The sequence below is a fragment of the Aphelocoma coerulescens genome, unplaced genomic scaffold (assembly GCF_041296385.1).
Source record: "Aphelocoma coerulescens isolate FSJ_1873_10779 unplaced genomic scaffold, UR_Acoe_1.0 HiC_scaffold_56, whole genome shotgun sequence".
Lineage (NCBI taxonomy): Eukaryota > Metazoa > Chordata > Aves > Passeriformes > Corvidae > Aphelocoma > Aphelocoma coerulescens.
Genome location: NW_027183905.1, coordinates 1,366,960 through 1,390,702, shown reverse-complemented (window position 1 = coordinate 1,390,702; position 23,743 = coordinate 1,366,960). Strand labels below are relative to the sequence as shown.

General features: G+C 45.5%; 1 protein-coding gene and 1 pseudogene across 1 annotated transcript; one reads left to right on the top strand and one right to left on the bottom strand.

Annotated features, from left to right (window-relative positions):
- LOC138101859 (uncharacterized) overlaps nucleotides 1-23,743 on the top strand; it is a 678,931-nt pseudogene that overhangs the window by 361,089 nt on the left and 294,099 nt on the right.
- On the bottom strand, nucleotides 1,169-15,858 carry LOC138101867 (oxalate decarboxylase OxdC-like). Its single transcript, XM_068999622.1, has 10 exons — nucleotides 15,851-15,858; nucleotides 13,475-13,532; nucleotides 11,569-11,796; nucleotides 10,534-10,740; nucleotides 8,515-8,748; nucleotides 7,066-7,219; nucleotides 4,474-4,583; nucleotides 3,298-3,411; nucleotides 2,478-2,624; nucleotides 1,169-1,308 (listed from the first exon to the last, which is right to left on the bottom strand). The coding sequence occupies exons 2-10, from the start codon at nucleotides 13,526-13,528 to the stop codon at nucleotides 1,201-1,203; spliced, it is 1,356 nt and encodes a 451-aa protein (XP_068855723.1). The 5' UTR covers nucleotides 13,529-13,532; nucleotides 15,851-15,858; the 3' UTR covers nucleotides 1,169-1,200.

Below are 23,743 nucleotides of genomic sequence, written 5' to 3'. Positions count from 1 at the left end.
GGCAGCCCAAAGATGGCTCTGCAGGCTCGGGGTCCCCTCGGGATCGGGGTCCCCTCACGTTTCCTGCCGGCGGGAAACCCTCGGGCCGGGAGAGGCGGCGGCTCCGTCGCGCTGAGGGCAGCCCCAAGATGGTTCCCGCAGCTGCTCGGAGCCAAGGAGAGGAAAAGCCGCTTTTACCTGAGCCCAGCCCGAGGCCGCGAAGGAAAAGGAGCCATTCCCGGAAAAGCCGCACCGGGAATTTTTTGTCCCAAAGCAGCCCCGGATCCTAAAGATCCGGCAGCAGTTTGTGAGGAATGCTGGAATCCGCTCTCCTCATCCATCATTCTCAGTCGGACTCAGCTCTAGATCCATAAAAACCGCGGCCATCCAAGCTCTCCGTGGAGCCAGGTAGGAGCTGAGGGCTGGAATTGTGCGGGAATTTCTTCCTGGAAAAGGCTCTGGGAATTCTTGGAGTGCCCATCCCTAGAAATATTCCCAAGGAATGCCTGGATGTGGCACTCGCTGCTGTGCGCTGGATCCGCGAGCCTGGAGCTTTTTTCCCAGCCTCAAGGACTGAACAATTCCATGATTTTCCTGGAATTCCATGACCTCAACCTCTCCCCATGGAGCTCCTCTGCCTCCTTCCTACTCTGATATTCCCGGGAATTTGGCAGCTTTTCCAATAGAAAAGGGGGGGAAATTGGAGCATTCCAAAAGTTGGGAAAGGAGAAGGTGGGAAGGGAATGGGATGTGAAGGGATCCCTTAGTGGGAATAGAGGCTGGAATTGGATGCTTTGGGAATTCCCAGATCCCAGAGAGCTTGAAGGCCCCTTCCAAGCGTAACCATTCCATGGATTCCATGGATTCCATGGATTCCCGGTGATTCCAAGGAGCCCAGCAGCCAATCTCTTCCTTTTCCATGATTTCCCAGCTCTTTTCCAAGGCATCAGCGGTTTTCTGCCTCTCCCAGATTTTCCTTCCCCCGCCTCATTCCCCAAGTTTCCCTCATTCCCCACCCCCTTTCCCAACCCCGAATCCATGAATTTCATGGAAAACCGAACCTGAATTCCATGGAAAAACCCTTCCCAGCTGCTTCCAATCCCTTTATTCCACCCCAATCCCAGCTCTCGCTTGGATTTTCCCGGGATTTTTGCCCCCCCCCCCCCAAATCCCGGCAGGAATCCTTGGGAATTTTGGGATCAATCCTTGGGAATTTTGGGATCAATCCTTGGGAATCTTCTGGAATTCTGCCGGCTCCTTGTGGAAGAGTTGGGCCAGGATGTGCTTCGGGATTCCATGGAAATATTGCTCCATGCGCAGCGTCTGCAGCTGGGAGAGACCGGGAAAGCCGGGAATTCCATGGGAAAGCCAGGAATTCCAAAGGAAACACAACCCCACTTCCCAGAATTCCATGGGAAAATTCCCTTCCAAAATCCAGGAATTGCATGGAAAAACCAACCCGGAATCTGGGAATTCCATGCAAAATCCGATCCCAATTCCCAGAAAATACAATTCCAAACTCCAGGAATTCCCTGGAAAAGCCAAATCTGGGGATTCCATGGAAAATCTGCCTCCAATTCTGCGATTTTCATGGAGAATCCGATCCCAAATTCCTGAATTTCAGGGAAAATCTGATGCCAAAGTTGGGAATTTCCTGGGAAATCCCATCCGGATTCCAGGAATTTCATGGATCGGGGATGGGATTTTTCCATGGAATTCGGGACTTTGGATTTCCCATGGAATTCCTGGATTTGGAATTGGATTTTCCAGGAATTTCATGGATTTGGGATCGGGTTTTCCAGGAAATTCCTGGATTTAGGATCGGATTTTCTGGGAATTTCAGGGATTTTGGATCAGATTTTCCAGGAAATCCCTGGAATTGAATTTTCCGGGAATTTCCCGGACTTGGGATCAGATTTTCCAGGAAATCCATGGAATTGAATTTTCCAAGAATTTCCTGGATTTAGGATTGGATTTTCTGGGAATTTCCTGGATTTTGGGATCGGATTTTCCAGGAACTTCCTGCAATTGAATTTTCCGGGAATTTCCTGGGATTTGGGATCGGATTTTCTGGGAATTTCATGGAACTGGAGTTGGATTTTTGGAATTGGATTTTCCATGGAATTCCTGTAATTTGGAGTTGGATTTTCTGGGAATTTCCTGGATTTTGGATCAGATTTTCCAGGAAATTCCTGGATTTGGGATCAGATTTTCCATGGAATTCCTGGAATTGGATTTTCCGGGAATTTCCTGGATTTTGAGTTGGATTTTCTGGGAATTTCACGGATTTTGGATCAGACTTTCCAGGAAATTCCTGGAATTGAATTTTCCAGGAATTTAATGGATTTGGGATTGGATTTTCTGGGAATTTAATAAATTTAGGATCAGATTTTCTGGGAATTTCCCAGATTTTGGATCAGATTTTCCAGGCACTTCCTGCAATTGAATTTTCCAGGAATTTCCCGGGATTTGGGCTGGGATTTTCTGGGAATTCCCACCTGGCTGCCGGTGCTGTAGGCCAGCACGAGCAGCAGAGGCTCCTGGCAGAAGCTTTGGATGAAATGTTGGGATCCGGCCGGGAAGAAAACGACGTCGCCAATGGAGAGCGGGAAGGTCAGCGAGGAGGAGGGAAGGGTCAGGCCGGCCTGGGGGAGGGGAAAATTTGGGGAATTTGGGGGGGATGTTGAGAAAATATTGGGGAAAAAATTGGGAAAAACTGGGGGGAAATTGGGGAAAGAATGGGGAAAAAATGGGGGGAAATGGGAGGAAAATTGGGGCGAAAATTGGGAAAAATGTGGGGAAAATGGGGAAAAATAGGGGGAAAATTGGGGGAATTTGGGGAAAAAATTGTGAAAATATTGGGGAAAATACGGAGGAAATTGGGGGAATATTGGGGAAAAATGGGGAAAAAATTGAGGAAAATGGGGGAAAAATGGGGAAAAAAGGGGGGGAAATTGGGGGAAAATAGGGAAAAATGGGGGAAAATTGGGGGAAAATAGGGGGGAAAAATTGGGGGAAAAGAGGGGGAAAATGGGGAAAATAGGGGGGAATATGGGGAAAAATTGGGGGAAAAAATGGGGGAAAAATGGGGAAAATAGGGGAGAAATTGGGGGAATATTGGGGGAAAATTGGGGGGAAAATGGGGGAAAAAAAAAGGGGAAAAATTGGGGGAAAATCGAGGGAAATTGGGGAAAGACTGGGGAAAAATTGGGAAAAATGGGGGAAAATTTGGAAAAAATTGGGAAAAAAAAGTGGGGAAAATGGGGAGAAAAATGGAAAAAAATGGGGAAAATTGGGGGAAAAAATTTGGGTTTTCACCTGGCCACAGCCGCTGACCACGAATCCCATCTCGTTGGCGTTGAAGTGGAAGTGGGGTTGGCCCAGGTGGTTTCCAAAAATCTTCAGCGTGGCCAAGGTCAGTGTGTTCTCGTGCTGGGAAAAATCCAGGGAAAAAGCTGGGATCGACTCCCACAATTCCCTTTTTTCCCCCATTTTTTCCCCCAATTTTTCCCCTTTTTTACCTCCTTTTTCCCCCATTTTCCCCCCTTTTTTCCCCATTCCCCCCTTTTTTCTCCATTTTTTCCCCATTTTTTCCCCAAATTTCCCCCCATTCCCCCCCCAATTTTCCCATTTTCCCCCCTTTTTCCCCCCATTTTTTCCCAATTTTTCCCATTTTTCCCCCCTTTTTCCCCAGTTTTTCCTCACTTTTTGCCCCATTTCCCCCATTTTCCCCCACTTTTCCCCCCATTTTTTTCCCATTTTCTTCCCCATTTTTTCCTAATTTTCCTCATTTTTCCCCATTTTCCCCATTTCCCCCCATTTTCCCCCAATTTTTCCCCCATTTTTTCCCCACTTTCCCCCCATTTTTCCCCATTTTTCCCCCATTTTCCCCCAATTTCCCCCCATTTTTCCCCTTTTTTCTTCATTTTCCCCATTTCTTCCCCATTTTTCCCCAAATTTCCCCCCATTTTTCCCCCAAATTGCCCTCATTTTTTCCCCAAATTTTCCCCTATTTTTTCCCTTTTCCCCCCATTTTTCCCCATTTTCCCCCATTTTTTCCCCAATTTTCCCCATTTTTCCCCATTCCCCCCCCCTTTTTTCTCCAATGTTTCCCCATTTTTCCCCCGTTTCCCCCCTTTTTTTCCCCATTTCTTCCCCACTTTTCCCCCATTTTTCCCCCATTTTTCCCAATTTTTTCCCCAATTTTCCCCCCAATTTTTCCCCCATTTTCCCCCCATTTTTCCCCCAATTTTCTCCCCACTTTTTCCCAATTTCCCCCCTATTTTTTTTCCCATTTTTTCCCCCTTTTCCCCCCATTTTTCCCCTTTTTTCCCCATTTCCCTCCCAATTTCTTCCCCCCTTTTTTTCCCCATTTTCCCCCCCTTTCTCCCCTTTCCCCCTCCCCCTTCCTCTCCCCCTCTCCTTCCCTTCTCCCAAACCCCCCAAATCCCAGGATGAATTCCCACCTCATCCCAAATTTTCCCCCTTTCCCACCTCGTGCAGGGATTGGCTGAAGATCCGTTCCCTCTCCGCCAATCCGGTGCCGTTTTCCCGGAATCTCGCCCATTGGAAAACTCCTCCCCGGAATGGGAATTCTGCTGATCCTAAAAAAAAACAACCCCACAAAAATTCCCAACTTTTTTCTCCAGCTGAACTCGACTCTTTCCAAAGGTAGGAATTGTCTGGATTGGGGCAGATTTTCCCCAAATTCCCAAAATTCTAAAATATCCCGAAATTCCCATCCTGAAATTCCCATTTTCCCCTAAATTCTGATCCCAAAATTCCAAATTATCCCCAAAATTCCAACCCCTAAATTCCCATTTTCCCCCTAAATTCTGATCCCTAAATTCCTAGTTTTACCCAAAATTCCAATCCCAAAATTCCCATTTTTCCCCTAAATTCCAATCTCAGAATTCCTAAATTTTCCCAAAAATCCAATCCCAAAATTCCCATTTTCCCCTAAATTCCAATCCCCCAAATTCCCATTTTTCCTCCAAATTCCAATCCCAAAATTCCAAATTTATCCTGAATTTCAAATGCCAGAATTCCCGTTTTTCCCCTAAATTCCAATCCCCAAATTCCAAATTATCCCAAAATTCCAATCTCAAAATTCCCATTTTCCCCTAAATTCCAATCCCCCAAATTCCCATTTTTCCCCTAAATTCCAATCCCCAAATTCCAAATTATCCCAAAATTCCAATCTCAAAATTCCCATTTTTCTCCTAAATTCCAATCCCTAAATCCCAAAGTTTCCCCAAATTCCAAACCCAAAATCCCAAATTATCCCAAAATTCCCATCCCAAAATCCCAAAATTATCCCAAAATTCCAACCCCAAAATTCCCATTTTTTCCCCTAAATTCCAGTCCCAGAATTCCCTAATTTTCCAAAAAATGCCCATCCCAAAATTCCCATTTTTTCCCCAAATTCCAACCCCAAAATCCCAAATTATCACAAAATTTCAATCCCGAAATTCCCATTTTTCCACAAATCCCAATCCCAAAATTCGCAATTTTCCCCTAAATTCCAACACCAAAATTCCAAATTTATCCTGAATTCCAAATCCCAAAATTCCCATTTCTTCCCTAAATTCCAAGCTCAGAATTCCCAAATTTTCCCAAAAATCCAATCCTGAAATTCCCATTTTTTCCTTAAATTCCAATCCCAAAATTTCCATTTTTCCCCTAAATTCCAATCCCAAAATTCCCAAATTTTCCCCAAAATTCCAATCCCCTAAATCCCAGAGTTTCCCAAAATTTCAACCCCAAAAATTCCCCAAAATCTAAAAAAAAAATCCAAAAACATGCCCCAAAAATCCCCCAAGAAACCCCAAAAATTGCTCAAAAATCCTTAACAAATCCCCAAAAACACCCACAAAAACCCACAAAAAATCCCAAAAAAATAAAAAAAAACAAAATCTCCCAAAAAAATCCCCCCAAATCCCCTAAAAATCAAAAAAAAAATCTCCAAAAATCCCCCAGAAAATTCCCAAAAAATCCCCCCAAAAAATCCCAGGAAGATCTCCAAAAAAACCCAAAAATACCCAAAAAATAAAAAAAAAATCCAAAAACCCCCCCAAAAAACCCAAAATATCCCCAAAAAATCAAAAAAAAATCCCAAAAAACCCTTCAAAAAATCCCCCCCAAAAAACCCAAAAAATCCCAAAATAATTCCCCAAAAAATCCCAAAAAAATTCCAAAAAAATCCCCAAAAGATACCCCAAAAAATCTCAAAAAAGCCCCAAAAAATTCCCCAAAAATCCCCAAGAAATCTTAAAAAATCCTCCAAAAATGCAAAAAAATCCTCAAAGAATCCCCCAAAAATCAAAAAAAACCCCCAAAAATCTCAAAAAAACTAAAAAAGACCCCCAAAAAAATCCCAAATAAATCCCCAAAAAATCCCAAAAAAATCTCCAAAAAATAAAAACAAATCAAAAAAAACCGCAACAAATCCTCCAAAAAATCCCCCAAAACCCAAAAAAATCCCCCCCCAAAATCCCCCAAAATCCCCCAAAAAACCCCAAAAAATCCCCAAAAATCCCCAAAAAAACGAAAAAAAATCCAGAAAAGCCCCAAAAAAGCCCCAAAAATTCCTCCAAAAATGCAAAAAAATCCCCAAGAAATCACCAAAAAAATAGAAAAAAAGGACCCCAATAAATCCCCCAAAATCCCCAAAAACCCCCAAAAAATCCCCAAAATATCCCCAAAATTCCCCCAAAAATCCCCCATGAAATCCCCCCCCCAAAAAAATCCACAAAAAAGTCAAAAAAATCCCAAAAAACCCCCCAAAAATCCCCCCCAAAAACCCCAAAAAATCCGCAAAAATTCCCAAAAAATCCCAAAAAAATCCCTAAAAATTCAAAAAAAAAAAACCCCAAAAATCCCCAAAAAATCCCCAAAAAAGCCCCAAAAAAGCCCCCAAAAATCCCCAAAGAATCCGCCCAAAAAATCCCCCCAAAAAATCCCCAAAAATCCCAAAAAACCCAAAAAATCCAAAAAAAACCCCAAAAATCCCCAAAATTCCCAAAAAACCCCCAAAAAATCCCCCCAAAAATCCCCCAAACTCCTCACCCCTTTCCCACCCCACACCTTTGAGGTCGTAGAAGAACCTGGCCACGTTGGCCTCAGCCGATTGTGGCCAGCTGGAATTCGGGATCGGCCACTCCGGCGTGGCCGGGAGCTTGATGGGCTCCTCCTCGCGGGCTTTCCGGAATTTTCGGATGAATCCCACCCCACCCTCGGGCTGGGAAAACCCCGAAAGGTGGGGAAGGGTGGAGAGGTGGGCATGGATCTGATCCCAATCCCGATGTTCCCATTGGGGTGATCCCAATCCCACCATTCCCATCTCAGTCCCACCATTCCCATCCCAATCCCAATCCCACCATTCCCCTCTCAGTCCCACCATTCCCATCCCAATCCCACCATTCCTATCCTAATCCCAATCCCACCATTCCCATCCCAGTCCCACCATTCCCATCCCAATCCCAATCCCACCATTCCCCTCTCAGTCCCACCATTCCCATCCCAATCCCACCATTCCTATCCTAATCCCAATCCCACCATTCCCATCCCAGTCCCACCATTCCCATCCCAATCCCAAATCCCACCATTCCCATCCCAATCTCACCATTCCCACTCCAATCCCACCATTCCCATGGATCTGATCCCATCCCGATGTTCCCATTGGGTGATCCCAATCCCACCATTCCCATCCCTCTCCCCCCACCCCAATCCCACCATCCCCAGGCCAATCCCACCACCCCAATCCCATTATCCTCACCCCTCTCCTACCAACCCAATCACATTATTCCCACCCCAGTCCCACCGTCCCCACCCCAATCCCACCATCCCAATACCACTCCCCCCACCTCAATCCCACCATCCCCACCCCACTCCCACCACCCAATCCCACCATCCCCACCCTTCTCCCCCCACCCCAATCCCATTATCCCCACCCCAATCCCATTATCCCCACCCCAATCCCAATCTCCCCACCCCAATTCCACCATCCCCACCCCAATCCCACCATTCCCACCCCAATCCCACTATCCCCACCCCAATCCCACCATCCCCACCCAACTCCTCCCAATCCCCAGTCCAACCATCCCCACCCCAATCCCACCACCCCAATCCCAATCTCCCCACCCCAATCCCACCATCCCCACCCCATTATCCCCACCCCAATCTCATTATCCCCATCCCAATCCCACCATCCCCACCCCAATCTCCCCACCCCAATCCCAATCTCCCCACCCCAATCCCACCATCCCCACCCCAATCCCATAATCCCCACCCCAATCCCACCATTCCCCCCCCAATCCCACCACCCCAATCCCACCATCCCCACCCCAATCCCACCATCCCCATCCCACCACCCCCTTCCCAAACCCCCCACCCCAATCCCATTATCCCCACCCCAATCCCATTATCCCCACCCCAATCCCACCATTCCTCCCCCACAATCCCACCACCCCAATCCCACCATCCCCACCCCACTCCCATCACCCACCCCCCCTCCCAGCACCCAGCACCCCGCACCCGCAGCGCCCGCGCCGCCACGTCCTCGGGCGTCCCGAAGAAGGCCTGCTCAGCACCCAACGTCCGCAGCTCCTCGTGGGTGGAGAAGAAGAGCACCCACACGCACTCCCCGTGCCCCACGTTCTGCACCCAGTGCACCCAGTTCCGCGGGAAGAACACCGCCTGGCCGGCCCTCACCGCGAACGTCGTCGCCTCGCCGCCGTCCGGCCCCACCACGCCCACCCACGCCGTACCCTGCCAACGTCAGGCCAAACATGCCAATTTGTCCCAGTTTTCCCCAGTTTTTCCTCATTTTTTCCCCATTTTTCCCAATTTTTTTCCCCATTTTTTCCCCATTTTTTCCCAATTTTCCCCCTTTTTTTATAATTTCTTCCCATTTTTTCCCAATTTTTCCTCCCTTTTGTCCTATTTTTTCCCAATTTTTTACAGTTTTTTTCCCAATTTCTTCCCCAGTTTTTTCCAGTTTTTTCCCATTTTTTTACCAATTTTTCCCCCATTTGTCCCAATTTTTTTCCCCTTTTTTTCCCAAATTTTTACCAATTTTTTCCCATTTTTTCTCCAGTTTTCCCCCTTTTTTCCCAATTTTTTCCCCAGTTTTTCCCCAAATTTTCCCGATTTTTCCCCCATTTTTCCCAATTTTTTCCCAAATTTTTCCCCATTTTTCCCCCCATTTTTCCCCATTTCCCCCCAAATTTTTACCATTTTTTCCCCAATTTCTCCGAATTTTTTCCCATTTTTTCCCAATTTTTTCCCCATTTTTTCCCATTTTCCCCCAATTTTTCCCATTTTTTTCCCATTTTTTCCCAATTTTCCCCCATTTTTCCCAATTTTTCCCAGTTTTTCCCAATTTTTTCCCATTTTTCCCCAATTTTTTCCCCCATTTTCCCAATTTTTCCCTAATTTTCCCCAATTTTTCCCCAATTTTCTCCCAATTTCCCCCCAATTTCTTCCCTTATTTTCTCCAAATTTCCCCTATATCCTCCCAATTTTTTCCCCAATTTTCCCCCAATTTCCCCCCATTTTTTCCCAATTTTTTCTCCAATTTTTCCCAATTTCTGCCCAATTTCCCCCCAATTTCTTTCCTATTTTCCTCCAATTTTTCCCCGTTTTCCTTCCGATTTCTTTCCTATTTTCCCCCCATTTTTTCCCCAATTTTCCCCCCAATTTTCCCCAATTTCAGCCCTATTTTTTCCCATTTTTCCCCCATTTGTTCCCCAATTTCCCCCTAATTTCTTCCCAATTTCTTCCCTTATTTTCCCGAAATTTTCTGCCTATTTTTCCCAATTTTTCCCCGATTTTTCCCCAAATTCCCCCAATTTCTTCCCAATTCCCCCCATTTTTCCCCCATTTTTCCCCCATTATTTCCCCAATTTCCCCCCAATTTTTTCCCAATTTTTCCCCCATTTTCCCCCAATTTCCCCCCAAATTTCCTCCCAATTTTTCCCAATTTCCCCCAATTTCCTTCCAATTTCCTCCCAATTTCTTCCCTTATTTTCCCCAAATTTTCTGCCTATTTTTCCCCAATTTTTTCCCAATTTTCCCCAATTCTCCCCCATTTTTCCCCAATTTTTCCCCCATTTCCCCCCCAATTTCTTCCCAATTTCTTCCCTTATTTTCCCCAAATTTTCTGCCTATTTTTCCCAATTTTTCCCCGATTTTTCCCCAAATTCCCCCAATTTCTTCCCAATTCCCCCCATTTTTCCCCAATTTTCCCCCGTATTTTCCCCCATTTGTTCCCCAATTTCCCCCCAATTTTCCCCCAATTTCCGCCCAATTTCCCCCCAATTTCTTTCCTATTTTCCTCCAATTTTTCCCCGTTTTCCCCCAATTTCTTTCCTATTTTCCCCCCATTTTTTCCCCAATTTTCCCCCCATTTTCCCCCCAATTTTCCCCAATTTCACCCCTATTTTTTTCCCAATTTTCCCCCCAATTTCCCCCAATTTCCCCAATTTTCCCCCATTTTTCCCCCATTTTTTCCCCAATTCCCCCCAGATCCCCCTCTCAGCACCCCGGCCCCACCTCCAGCAGCACCCCGTGCTCGTTGGCATTGAGGTGCCAGTGGGGCACTCGCAGCCCTCTCCTCCGGATCCTCAACATTCCCACACTTATTTGGGATCGTCTCCCGTTGATGCTCAGCCCAAATTCCAGCTCTTCCAGGTTTTCATAATCCCGAAGATTTTTCCGGAATCTCGCCCATTGCATTTCTCCTCCTGGGTATTTATGGATCTGGGGGCAAAAAAACCCGGGGTTTTGGAATGGGAAAATTCGGGATTTGGTGGGTTTTGGTGGGGGTTGGGAGGTTTTTTAAAGGGTGGAATTGTCAGAAAATCCCCCAGAAAATCCCCGAAAAATCGCCAAAAGGTCCCCCAAAAAATCGCCAAAAAATCCAAAAATATCCCCCCAAAAAATACCCCCAAAAAATCCAAAAAAATCCCAAAAAATCCCCAAAAAACTCCAAAAAATCCCCCCAAAGATCCCCCAAAAAATACCCCCAAAAAATCTCCAAAATAATCCCAAAAAATCCCAAAAAAATCCCCCAAAAAGTCCCCAAAAATCCCCAAAAAATCCCCCAAAAAGCCCCAAAAAATCCCCAAAAATTTTTTTAAAAATCCCAAAAAATCACCAAAAAAACCCCAAAAAATCCCCAAGAAATATCCCAAAAAATCCCGAAAAAATTTTTAAAAATAAAAAAAAATCCCCCCAAAAATCCCCAAAAATTTTTTTAAAAATCCCCAAAAAAATTTTTAAAAATGCCAAAAAATCCCCCCAAAAACCCCTAAAAAATCCCGAAAAATCCCCAAGAAACCCCCAAAAAATCCCCTAAAAATCCCCCCAAAAATCTCAAAAGATCTCAAAAAAAATAAATAAACCGCCCAAAAAATAAAAATAAATCCCCCAAATCCCCCCAAAAAATCCCCCAAAATCCCCCCAAAAATTTTAAGAAATCCCAAAATATCCCCCCCCAAAAAAAACAAAATAACCCCAAAAAAAACCCCAAAACCCCCCAGAAAACCCCCAAAAATCCCAAAAAAAACCCCGAATTTTCTCTCCCACCTTGGCTTTGCTGAGGTGATGCAGGAACTGGAATTTGGGGTCGATGCTTTTCCCGGTGCCCTCGGAAGCCGCTGGATCCCGAGCGGGATTTTTTGGGAATTCGGCGCCTCTGGCTCGGCCAATCAGAGCCAGAGCCAGAATTGCCACGGCCGTGGTGATGAGGGAAGCCAGGAGACAAAGGAAGAAGATTTTCAGCATGGAGACACTTCCTGGTTTTCCTTTGAATTCCTGAAATCCCAAAAAACGGCAGGAAAATTAAAAAAAACAAAACAAAACAAAACAAAACAAAACAAAAATCCCCCAAAAAAGGCAAAAAAACCCTAAAAATCCCCAAAAATCCCATAAAAATTAAAAAAAAACAACAAAAAACCCCAGCAGAAAATCCAAAAAAAATCCCCCAAAAACCAAAAAAAATCCCCTCAAAAATTCCCAAAAAATCCCCCCAAAATCCCCAAAAACTCCAAAAAAATCCCCAAAAATCCCCCAAAAAATCTCAAAAGAATCCCCCCAAAATCCCTAAAAAATCTCCCAAAAAATCCCCAAAAAAAAAAAAAAAAAAAACAACGAAAAATCCGCCAAAAAATCCCCCAAAAAATCCTCAAAAGTCCCAGAAAAATTTAAAAAAAAAAAAAAAAATCCCCCCAAAAATCCCCCCAAATCCCAGGAAAATTAGAAAGAAAATCCCCGCAAAAAACCCCCCCAAAAATCCCAAAAAAATCCCCAAAAAATAAAAAAAAAATCCCTCCAGAAATCCCAAAAAATCCCCCAAAAATCCAAAAACCCCCCCAAAAAATCCCAAAATAATCCCCCAAAAATCCTAAAAAAATCCCAAAAAAATCCCAATAAATAAAAAAAAAAATCCCCCAAAAATCATCCAAAATTCCCCCAAAAAATCCCCCAAAAAATCCCCAAAAGATCCCCCCAAAAATCCCCAAAAAATCCGAAACCCCCCCAAAAATCCTTAAAAATTCCCAAAAAAATCCCCAAAAAATCCCCCAAAAAATCCCCCAAAAAATCCCCCAAAAATCCCAAAAATCCCCAAAAAACCCCAAACAAATCCCAAAAAAGTCCCAAAAATCCCCAAAAAATCCCAAAATAATCCCCCCAAAAATCCCAAAAAAATCCTAAAAAAAACCCCAAAAAATCCCTAAAATTCCCAAAAAAATCCCCAAAATCGCCCAAAAAATCCCAAAAAAATCCCAAAGAAATCCCCAAAACCCCCCAAAAATCCCGCAAAGAAACCTGCAAAAAATAAAAAAAAAAACACCAAAAAATCCCCAAAAATCCCCAAAACTGCCCCAAACTCCCCGAAGCCCCCAAAGCTGCCCACCCCCCAAAGGCTGGCACGCCCCAAGTTGCCGAGCCTGTCCCATTCCCTAAATGCTCCTAAGAGCTCCCAAAAATCCCCCAAAAAACCCCCAAACGTTTCAATAGCCCGAAAAAATCCCCCAAGAAATCCCCCAAGAAATCTCAAAAAATCCCAGAAAAATCTCCCAAAAAATCCCTAAAAATCCCAAAAAAATCCCAAAAAAATCACCCAAAAATCCCAAAAAAATCCCCTAACAAATCCCAAAAAATCCCCAAAAAATCCCAAAATAATCCCCCTAAAAATCCCAAAAAAATCCCCAAAAATCCCCCAAAAATCACAGAAAAGTCCCTAAAAAATCCCCTGAAAAATCCAAAAAAAATCCCCAAAAAATCCCCCCAAAAATAAAAAAAAAATCTAAAAAAAATCCCCAAAAAAATCCCCAAAAAATCCCACAAATACCAAAAAGATCCCCCAAAAAATCCCCCCAAAAAATCCCCAAAAATCCCCAAAAAATCCCAAAAAAATCAAGAAAAAAATCCCCCCCCAAAACCCCCCCAAATCCGGGGCTTTGGGGTTTCTTGGGCATGCGGTCGGTACCTCTTTGGGGCCGGGACCGGCAGCTCCGTGCATCTCGAAGGCCTCGTTTTCCATGGATCTGTGGGAAAAAAATGGGATTGGGGTTTTTTTGAGGGAAGGATTTGGGGTTTTTTGGGGGGAATTTTTAGCCCAAAAAATCTGGGAAGATTGGGGATTTTTTGGGGATTTTTTGAGGATTTTTGGGGGATTTTTTGAGGATTTTTGGGGGATTTTTTGAGGAATGGTTTGGGATTATTTTAGGTTTTGGGGGGAATTTTTTGCCCAGAAAATCTGGGAAGATTTGGATTTTTTTGGGAGGATTTGGGATTTTTGGGTGATTTATTTGGGATTTTTTGGGGATTTTTTGAGGATTTTTTTAGGATTTTTTGGGGATTTTTTGGGATTTTTTGGGGGGAATTTTTTGCCCAGAAAATCCAGGAAGATTTGGGAATTTTTTTGGGGAAGATCGGGGATTTTTGGGGGATTTTTTGGGAATTTTTTTACGATTTTTTGGGATTTTTTGAGGATTTTGGGGGATTTTTTTAGGTTTATTGGGGGGAATTTTTTGCCCAAAATATCTGGGTAGATTTGGGCGGGTTTTTTTGGGATTTTTTGGGGAGTTTTTGAGGATTTTTTGGGAATATTTGGGGATTTTTCGGGGGAACCTTTTAGCCCAAAAAATCTGGGAATAGTTGGAATTTTTATGGGAGGATTTAGGATTTTTTGGGGGATTTTTTGTGGATTTTTTAAGGATTTTTTTGGGGGAAGGATTTGGGGATTTTTTGGAGGGGAATTTTTCGCCCAAAAGATCTGGGAAGATGTGGGATTTTTTGAGGATTTTTTGGGGATTTTGGGGAATATTTGGGGGTTTTTGGGGGGGAATTTTTAGCCCAAAAAATCTGGGAAGATTTGGGATTTTTGGGGGATTTTTTGAGGATTTTTTGGGGATTTTTTTTTTGGGGGGGGGGATTTTTTGTGGATTTTTTGAGGATTTTTTTGGATTTTTTTTGGAAATTTTTGGCCCAAAAAATCTGGGAGGATTTGGAATTCTTTTGGGGGGATTTGGGATTATTTGGGGATGTTTTGGGGATTTTTTGAGGATTTTTTGGGGATTCTCTGGGAATATTCGGGGTTTTTTGGGGGAAATTTTTAGCCCAAAAAATCCTGGAAGATTTGGGGTTTTTCTGGAGGATTTGGGATTTTTTCTGGGATTTTTTTGGGGATTTTGGGGGGATTTTTTGGGGGATTTTTGGGGATTTTTTGGGGATTTTTTTGGGATTTTTGGGGATTTTTTTGGGATTGTTTTGGTCTTTTTGGGGATCTTTTTTTGGGGATTTTTTTGAGAGGAGCCGAGTTCCTCATTCCCAGAAAAACTCCAGAATGTGGGAAAAAATGCCCCAAGAAATCCGCCCACAAAACCCAAAAAATCAAAAAAAAAAACCCAAAAAATCCCCCCAAAAATCCCCCAAAAATCCCAAAAATTCCCAAAAAAATCCAAAAAAATCCCAAAAAATCCCAGAAAAATCCCAAAAAATCCCCCAAAAATTACCCAAAAAATCCCCAAAAAACAAAAACCCAAAAAATCCCCCAAAAATCCCCCCCCAAAAAAAACCCTAAAACATCCCAGAAAAATCCCCCCAAAAAATCCCAGAAAATCCCAAAAAAACCCAAAAAAATCCCAGAAAAATCCCCCAAAAATCCCAAACAAATCCCCAAATAATGCCCAAAAAATCCCCAAAAAATCCCCACAAATCCCCAAAAAATCCCAAACAAATCCCCAAATAATGCCCAAAAAATCCCCCCCAAAAATCCCCAAAGAAATCCCCAAAATCCCCGAAAAATAAAAAAAAACAAAAAAAATCCCGCAAAAAATCCCAAAAAATCCAAAAAAATCCCAAAAAATTCCCCAAAAAATCCCTAAAAATCCGCAAAACTGCCCCAAACTCCCCGAAGCCCCCAAAGCTGCCCACCCCCCAAAGTCTGGCACGCCCCAAGTTGCCGAGCCCGTCCCATTCCCTAAATGCTCCTAAGAGGTCCCAAAAAACCCCCAAACGTTTCAATAGCCCGAAAAAATCCCCCAAGAAATCCCCCAAGAAATCTCAAAAAATCCCAGAAAAATCCCAGAAAAATCCCCCCAAAAATCCCTAAAAAATCCCTAAAAAATCCCAAAAAATCCCCAAAAATCCCAGAAAACCCCCCAAAAAATCCCCAAAAAATCCCCCAAAATAATCCCCAGAAAAATTTCAAAAAAATCCCAGAAAAAATCCCCAAAAAATCCCCCAAAAAATCCAAAAAAATCCCCAAAAAATCATCCCAAAAATCCCCAAAAAATCCCCAAAAATCCCCAAAAATCCCCAAAACTGCCCCAAACTCCCCGAAGCCCCCAAAGCTGCCCACCCCCCAAAGGCTGGCAGGCCCCAGGCTGCCGGGCCCGTCCCGTTCCCTAAAAGCCGCAGCTGTTCCCGGAATTCCGGAGTTGCCGCAAGCGCCCGGAAGCCACAAGAACGTTGAGAGGCGCCGAGTTCCTCATTGCCTGAAAAACCCTAAAAAATCCCAAAATATCCCAAAAAATCGCCCAAAAATTCCAAAAAAATCCCTTAAAAAATCCAAAAAATTCTCAAAAAAATCCCCCAAAAATCCCAAGAAAATCCCCAAAGAAATCCCAAAAAAAAACCCAAAAAATCCCCAAAAAATCTCTAAAATTCCCCAAAAATGCCAAAAAATCCCCAAAAAATCCCCCAAAACCCCCAAAAAATCCCAAAAAGTCCCAAAAAATCCCCAAAAAATCCCCCAAAAAACCTCAAAAAATCCCCCCCAAAAATCCTAAAAAAATCCCCAAAAAATCCCTAAAAACCCCCCAAAAATCCCAAAAGATCCCCAAAAATCCAAAAAAAGTCCCCCCAAAAAACCAAAAAATATCCCAAAAAAGCCCCAAAAAATCCCAAACAAATCCCCAAAAAATCCCAAACAAATCCCAAAAAAGTACCAAAAATCCCCAAAAAACCCCAAAATATCCTAAAAATCCCCCAAAAATCCCTAAAAAATCCACACAAAATCCCAAAATAATCCCCCAAAACCCCCAAAAAATCCCAAAAAAAATCCCAAAAAACTCCAAAAATCCCCAAAAAATCCCAAAGAAATCCCCAAACCCCCCCCAAAAATCCCCAAAAGTCCCCAAAAATCCCCAAAAATCCCCAAAACTTCCCCAAACTCCCCGAAGCCCCCAAAGCTGCCCACCCCCCAAAGGCTGGCTGGCCCCAAGTTGCCGAGCCCGTCCTGTTCCCTAAAAGCTCCTAAGAGCTCCCAAAAATCCCCCCCCAAAAAACTCCAAAGGTTTAAAAATCCTGAAAAAATCCCCCATGAAATCCCCCAAGAAATCTCAAAAAATCCCAGAAAAATCCCAGAAAAATCTCCCAAAAAATCCCCCCAAAATCCTCAAAAACTGCCAAGAAAACCCCCAAAAAATCCCCCAAAAAAGTCAAAAAAAACCCTCAAAAAATCCAAAAAAATCCCAAAAAATCCCCAAAAATTCCCAAAAAAGTCCCAAAATTTCCCCCCAAAAAACCCAAAAATCCACAAAAAAATCCCAAAAATCCCTAAAAAATGCCAAAAAAATCCCAAAAAATCCCAAAGAAATCCCAGAAAAATCCCCAAAAAATCTCAAAAAATCCCCCCAAAAAATCCCCAGAAAAAAATTCAAAAAAATCCCAGAAAAATCTCCAAAAAATCCCCCAAAAAAACCCAAAAATCCCCAAAAAATCATCCCAAAAATCCCAAAAAATCCCCAAAAAATCCCCAAAAATCCCCAAAACTGCCCCAAACTCCCCGAAGCCCCCACAGCTGCCCACCCCCCAAAGGCTGGCAGGCCCCAGGCTGCCGGGCCCGTCCCATTCCCTAAAAGCCGCAGCTGTTCCCGGAATTCCGGAGTTGCCGCAAGCGCCCGGAAGCCACAAGAACGTTGAGAGGCGCCGAGTTCCTCATTGCCTGAAAAACCCTAAAAAATCCCAAAATATCCTGAAAATATCTCAAAAAATCCCCCAAAAATCCCAAATAAATCCCAAAAAAAATCCCCCAAAAACTCCCGAAAAATGAAAAAAAAATCCCCCAAATAATCCCCAAAAAATCCAAAAATCCCTTAAAAAGTCCCACAAAAAACCAAAAAGAAATCCCAAAAAAACTCCAAGAAATCCCAAAAAAATCCCCCCAAAAAGACCCAAAAATCCCCATAAAATCCCCTAAAAAATCCCAAAAAATTCCCCCCAAAAAATCGCTTAAAAAATCCCCCCAAAAAAGCAAAAAATCTCAAAAAAATCCCAGAAAATTTCCCCCACAAAAAAACACAAAAATCCCCCAAAAATCCCCAAAACCCCAAAAAGTCCCCCAAAAATCTCAAAAAACCCCCCCCAAAAAATTCCCCTACAATCCCCCCCAAAAACCCAAAAATCCCTAAAAAAAAAAAAAACCAAAATCCCCCCAAAAAATCTAAAAAAACCTCAAAAAAATCCCAATAAATCCCCAAAAAAACCAAAAATCCCTAAAAAAAATCCCCAAAAAATCCCCCCCCCCCCAATCCCCTAAAAACCCAAAAAATCCCCCAAAAAACCCCCCCAAAAAATCCCAAAAAACCTTCCAAAAATTCCCTCCCCAAAATTCCCATTTTTCCCTGGATTTCCCCCCTTTTTTCCTGGAATTTCCCCTGCAATTCTCTCCCGAAAATTCCCATTTTTCCTGGAATTTTATCCCTAAAATTCCCTCGATTTTTTCCTGTTTTTAGAGGATTTTTCCTGGAATTTTATCCTTAAAATTTCAAATTTTTTCCTGGAATATTATCCCTAAAATTTCCTTGATTTTTCCCCCCTTTTTAAAGGATTTTTTGGTGGAATTTCCTCCAGAAAATTCCGATTTTTCCTTGGAATTTTATCCCAATAAATTCCCATTTTTCCCTGGATTTCCCCCCCTTTTTAAGGGAATTTTTTGTGGAATTTCCTCCCCAAAATTCCCATTTTTCCTGGAATTTTATCCCTAAAATTCCCTCGATTTTTTCCTTTTTTTAGAGGATTTTTCCTGGAATTTTATCCCTAAAATTTCAATTTTTTTCCTGGAATTTTATCCCTAAAATTCCCTGGATTTCCCCCTTTTTTAAGGGAACTTTTGGTGGAATTTCCTCCAGAAAATTCCCATTTTTCCTTGGAATTTTTTCTCTAAAATTCCCTGGATTTTCCCCCTTTAGAAGGGAATTTTTGGTGGAATTTTTGCCAGGAAGTCGCCACCTCTCCGAGCATTCCCAAAAAAACCCCAGAGCGCCGGAATTTGGAGTCGGATTTTCCCGGAAATTCAGGAATTTGGGATCAGATTTTCCATGGAATTTCTGGAATTTGGAGTCGGATTTTCCAGGGAATTCCTGGAATTTGGGATTGGGTTTTCCATGGAACTCCTGGAATTTGGGATCAGATTTTCCAGGAAATTCAGGGATTTGGAGTCGGATTTTCCAGAGAATTCCTGGAATTTGGAGTCGGATTTTCCCTGAAATTCCTGGATTTGGAACTGGGTTTTCCATGGAATTCCTGGAATTCAGGATTGGATTTTCCATGGAATTTCTGGAATTTGGAGTCGGATTTTCCAGGAAATTCAGGAATTCGGGATCGGGTTTTCCATGAATTTCATGGAATTCAGGATTCGATTTTCCATGGAATTTCTGGAATTTGGAGTCGGATTTTCCAGGGAATCTTGGGATTTTCCATGAAATTCCTGGAATTTGGAACTGGATTTTCCATGGAATTCCTGGGATTTGGGATTGGGTTTTCCATGGAATTCCTGGAATTTGGAGTCGAATTTTCCCTGAAATTCCTGGATTTGGAACTGGGTTTTCCATGGAATTCCTGGAATTTGGAGTCAGATTTTCCAGGAAATTCCTGGGTTTGGAATTTGATTTTCCAGGAAATCTCCCAGATTTACGATCAAATTTTCCATGAAATTCCTGGATTTTGGATTTTGCGGGGAGGAAATTCCTGGTATTTGGGGGAATTTGTGGGAATTTGGGCTTTTGGGGGGGAAATCGATTGAGATTTGTGGAATTTGGGGGATTTTTGGGAATTGCGGGGGATTTCATTGGGATTTGGGGGATTCAAGGGAGATTGGGGGGGGGATTTCGGGGGGGAGGGGATTTCTTTGGGATTTCGGGGGATTTTGGGGTCCCTGAAGGGGTTTGAGGGGGTCTTTTCCAGAAAAAAATCACTTTATTGGGGAAAAGTTGGGAATTTTTTCTGTCCCGGCTCGGCCGCGCCGCCGCTCCCCCCCTTCCCCTCAGGAGAGAGGGCGGGAAAAGCAGCGGCGGGAGCAGCGCATTCCTGAGGGAATCCCGCTTGGGAAGGATTTTATGAAATTCTAGGAGCAGGGAATTGCGGGAAAATTTGAGTTACGTGGGAAAGAAGTCATTTTATTGGGAAAAAACCCGGGAATTTGTTCTTTCCTGGCTCGGCCGCGCCGCCGCTCTCCCCCCCCTTCCCCTCAGGAGGGAGGGCGGGAAAATAAGCGGCGGGAGGGGTGAATTCCTGAGGGAATCCCGCTTGGGACGGATTTTATGGAATTCTGGGAGCAGGGAATTGAGGGAAAAGTGGAATTACTTGGGATAAAAGTCACTTTATTGGGAAAAAACCGGGAATTTGGGGGTTTCCAGCTCATTCCTGGTAAATCCAGGAAATCCGGGAGAGGTACCGGCACTGGTTGGAGTTTCCTGGTGAACTTGGCCAGGAATTCTTTGGCTCGGAGCGAAGCAAAGCTGGAGGAATTCCAGGATTTTGGGAGGGAAAAGTGGGATTAGGGATGGAAAAAGTGGGATTTGGGAGGGAATTCCCAATTTTCTCTCCCAAATCCCACTTTCCCCCCCAAATTCCCACTTTTCCCCCCAATTCCCACTTTTCCCTCCCAAATTCCCACTTTCCCCCCCAAATTCCCACTTTTCCCTCCAAATTCCCACTTCCCCCCCAAATTCCCACTTTTCCCTCCAAATTCCCACTTTTCTCCCCAAATTCCCTCTTTTCCCCCCCAATTCCCACTTTCCACCCCAAATTCCCACTTTCCCCCCCAATTCCCACTTTTCCACCCCAATTGCCACTTTTCCCCCCAAATTCCCACTTTTCCACCCCAATTCCCACTTTTCCCCCCAAATTCCCACTTTTCCCCCAAATTCCCCCTTCCCCCCCAAATTCCCATTTTGCCCCCAAATTCCCACTTTTCCCTCCCCAATTCCCACTTTTCCCCAAATTCCCACTTTTGCCCCCAAATTCCCACTTTCCCCCCCCAGTTCCCACTTTTCCATCCCAAATTCCCACTTTTCCCTCCAAATTCCCACTTTTCCCCCACAATTCCCACTTTTCCCCCCAAAATTCCCAATTTCCCATCCCAAATCCCCCTTTCACATCTGGGATGTGGAGAGGGGGTGTTGGAGAATGGAATTATTGGGATCAATAAAGGAGCTGTGCAAGCTATTGAGCTGGAGGTTTTTGGGCCTGTGTGTGTGAGACACTTTCCGTGGGAAAGTCTCTGTGTGAAACCAAACAGTTTCAGCCTGAGAAATTTCAGGGAGTAACGTACTTGCAGGTGTGATATCTAGGAGTATAAGGGAGGCAAGGGCAAAATTCTTTTGACCATAACAAGACTGTGGAAAACTGCCAATGTAGTCCGATTGTGTAGAAATAGAAATATGTCCTGATAAGCGTTAAGCCACTTAGGAGCTAACAAGCTGGTATACTATATGAGTGCCTTTAGACTGCTAATAAATGGCAGTGTATTTTTCAACCATATTGGCTGGTGCCAGTTTTTCTCCCCCCGCCGGGGATCCGAGCTCCCCGTCCCGCCGCGGCTTCCGACAAGGGGGGAAAAAATCGGGATCAAAACGATGTGGTTGGTAATAAATTCCCTCCCTGTGCCCAGCCTGGCTCTGTTGTGCCCATGCCAGTGCTCGGGGTGGGATCTCTCCCGCTCCTTCTCTCAGCTCCTGGGCCTTATCTTGTATTTCCTGTCCCTGTGCAGGAGCAGAGGGCAGGGACAGAGCGGTTTTGGTGTCTCCAGGCATCCAGGCAGGGCCAGCCCAGCCCTGGGAGTTGGGAGGGGCATGTGGGGGTTCCCTGTTTGTGGGACATCCCTGCTAGAGGAGGTAAAACTGGAAGGAGGGAGGTGTGGGGGAAAGGTGTTTTTAAAAGTCTTCTTCTCATTATCCTGCTCTGAGTTGTTAGCAATAAATTCAATTCATATCTCCAGTTTCGAGCCTGTTTTTCCTGTGATGGTGTTTGATGAGGGATCTCTCCTGGTCCTCATCTCAGCTCATGAGCCCTTGGTTAAATTTTCTGTCCCCTGTCCAGCTGTGGAGGGCAGGGAGAGAGCGGCTGTGGTGGGTGCCTGACATCGGGCCAGCGTCACCCCACTCCAATGGGACACGTTCCTGTGTGGCCCTGGGCTATGGTGCCACGGTTGCTGCTGCTTTTGTCTTCCTTATGATTTTATCTTTTGCATGAAATGCTTGTGAAGTGCCCCCGCTGTCCCTTGTGTCCCCTGGGCACCGACAGCCCCGGCCCTTGCCCTGCTCCCCCTCCCACGTTCCATCCCGGCTGGCGGAGCCTTGGAGCTGCCGTGGGGCTGCCCCGGGGGCTGCGGCCCGAGCCGGGGCCCCTTCCCAGTGCTCCCAGTCTGCCCATCCCGCCTGGAGCAGCCAGCGAGGGCTTCAGCTGGGGCGGCAGAGAGGCGCTGCTGGGGGGTCCCACCTCCGCTTGGCTTGGGTTGTTCTTCCCAAGCTGGGCATAAACGACTTTGGGAGTTTTCTGCCACAAATCTCTCCCCTCGTGCACTCAGCCAAAGGGGTTTGGGGCGGTTTTCCCTTTTTCGGGGAAATCAAAGCCATGCACTGATGCTCCGAATTAGGGGCGCGAGTAGGGAGGCTGCAGGGCTTGCCAAGGAGCCGGAGGCAGCCAACACGCAGGGCTGGGCAAGTCGGGCCGGGAGCAGCGGAGAGCTTTGTTTCCCTTCCCAGCTGAATGGCGGCTCGGGCCGGGCCCGTTCCAGGGCTGTTCCTCAGCTGCGGCTTTCCCCTCACGCAGCCCGGGGGGCGCTGGGAGCGCGGGGCGAGGCTGGGCCGTGTGCAGAGCCCGCCCCTCGCTGCGATTGGGCGGTGCTGCCGTCAGTCGTGGTTCTGGCGCGCTGATTGGTCGGAGCGGGGAGCAGCCCGGGCCCGGAGCCGCCGGCAGGGCGGCCGTGGCGCAGCAGAGGCGCCATTGGCGGAGCGTCTGTGCGGGCCCGGGAGCGGCGGCGGCGGCCGGAGCCCGGTGAGGCGGCGGCGGAGCTCGGAGGCGGCCCCAGCGCAGGTGGGAGCCGCGCTCGGTTCTGGCGGGGCTCGGCGCTGGCTGCGGGCGGAGGGGGCGGCAGGGGGCTGGGGCGGGTTCGTTGTGCCGTGTGGGCGCCGTGTTCGCCCTGGCGTGAGGGCGCTGCGGGAGCGGCTGCCCGCGCTCTCCTTGCCGCTGCTGCTTCGGCTGGAGCCGGTGCCGGAGCAGCGCTGGCTCGTCCCGGCTGCTGTGGGTAGGACAGAGGTGGCTGCCCCGTCGGCGGGAGTGTGCGGGAAAGCTCCCGTGGCCAGAGGTTTGTGTGCCCAGAGGAGCCGGAGGAGTCCTGTAAAAGGAACTTTATTCCTGGAGCAAGGGAGAGGCCACGGGGCATTTCCCGTGGGCTCTGTCCAAGTGTTGGAGGACGCAGCCTCCTTTTTATCCTGATTTCCCGGGCCGCATCTCCGTGTCCGTTTCCCCAAGGCTGAGGTCCTTGGAAGGTACAGACTTCCCGGTGCGCCTGCTGCATGTGCCCCTTAATGTGCACCCCCACTTTGTAGAACATCCGATATTCATGGCTCTGTTAAGGCTTTGTTGTTCTGGAAGTTCAGGAATTTCGCAGGACCTTGGCTGAGCAGCAGTTCGTGTCAATTAGTAACATTTTCTGAAATTTATGGTTTCTGTCGTTAGTTCCTTATCTCCAAGTCCCTGGCCCTATCTCCAATGGGATTCACAGCATCTGTTTCTAAAGACATGTTCAATTTTTTCCTTTGAATCCCCCCCTTCTTATTTTTTCAGTGCTTCTCTTTACAAACTTTAAAAATGCCTTAATCTGTTCTTCCTGGGCCTTCTTTGGTTTTGGGATTATTCTCAGTGACCTCATTCTGTGTCCTTTTGTGGCCGTTTCTGGGTCAGGAGGCCTGGCTGCCACCTGCATGCCCTTGATCCCCTGCTGAATGAGCTGCACTGAGCAAGGTGT

What these genes read in the sequence shown, in the direction of transcription:
- LOC138101867 (XM_068999622.1), bottom strand. Translation starts at nt 13,528, where the DNA reads ATGGAAAACGAGGCCTTCGAGATGCACGGAGCTGCCGGTCCCGGCCCC. An exon ending in CCGGTCCCGGCCCCAAAGAG is followed by an intron (nt 11,797 to 13,474) that starts GTACCGACCGCA and finishes TTGGGATTTCAG; the next exon opens with GAATTCAAAGGAAAACCAGG. An exon ending in AGCACGGGGTGCTGCTGGAG is followed by an intron (nt 8,749 to 10,533) that starts GTGGGGCCGGGG and finishes TGACGTTGGCAG; the next exon opens with GGTACGGCGTGGGTGGGCGT.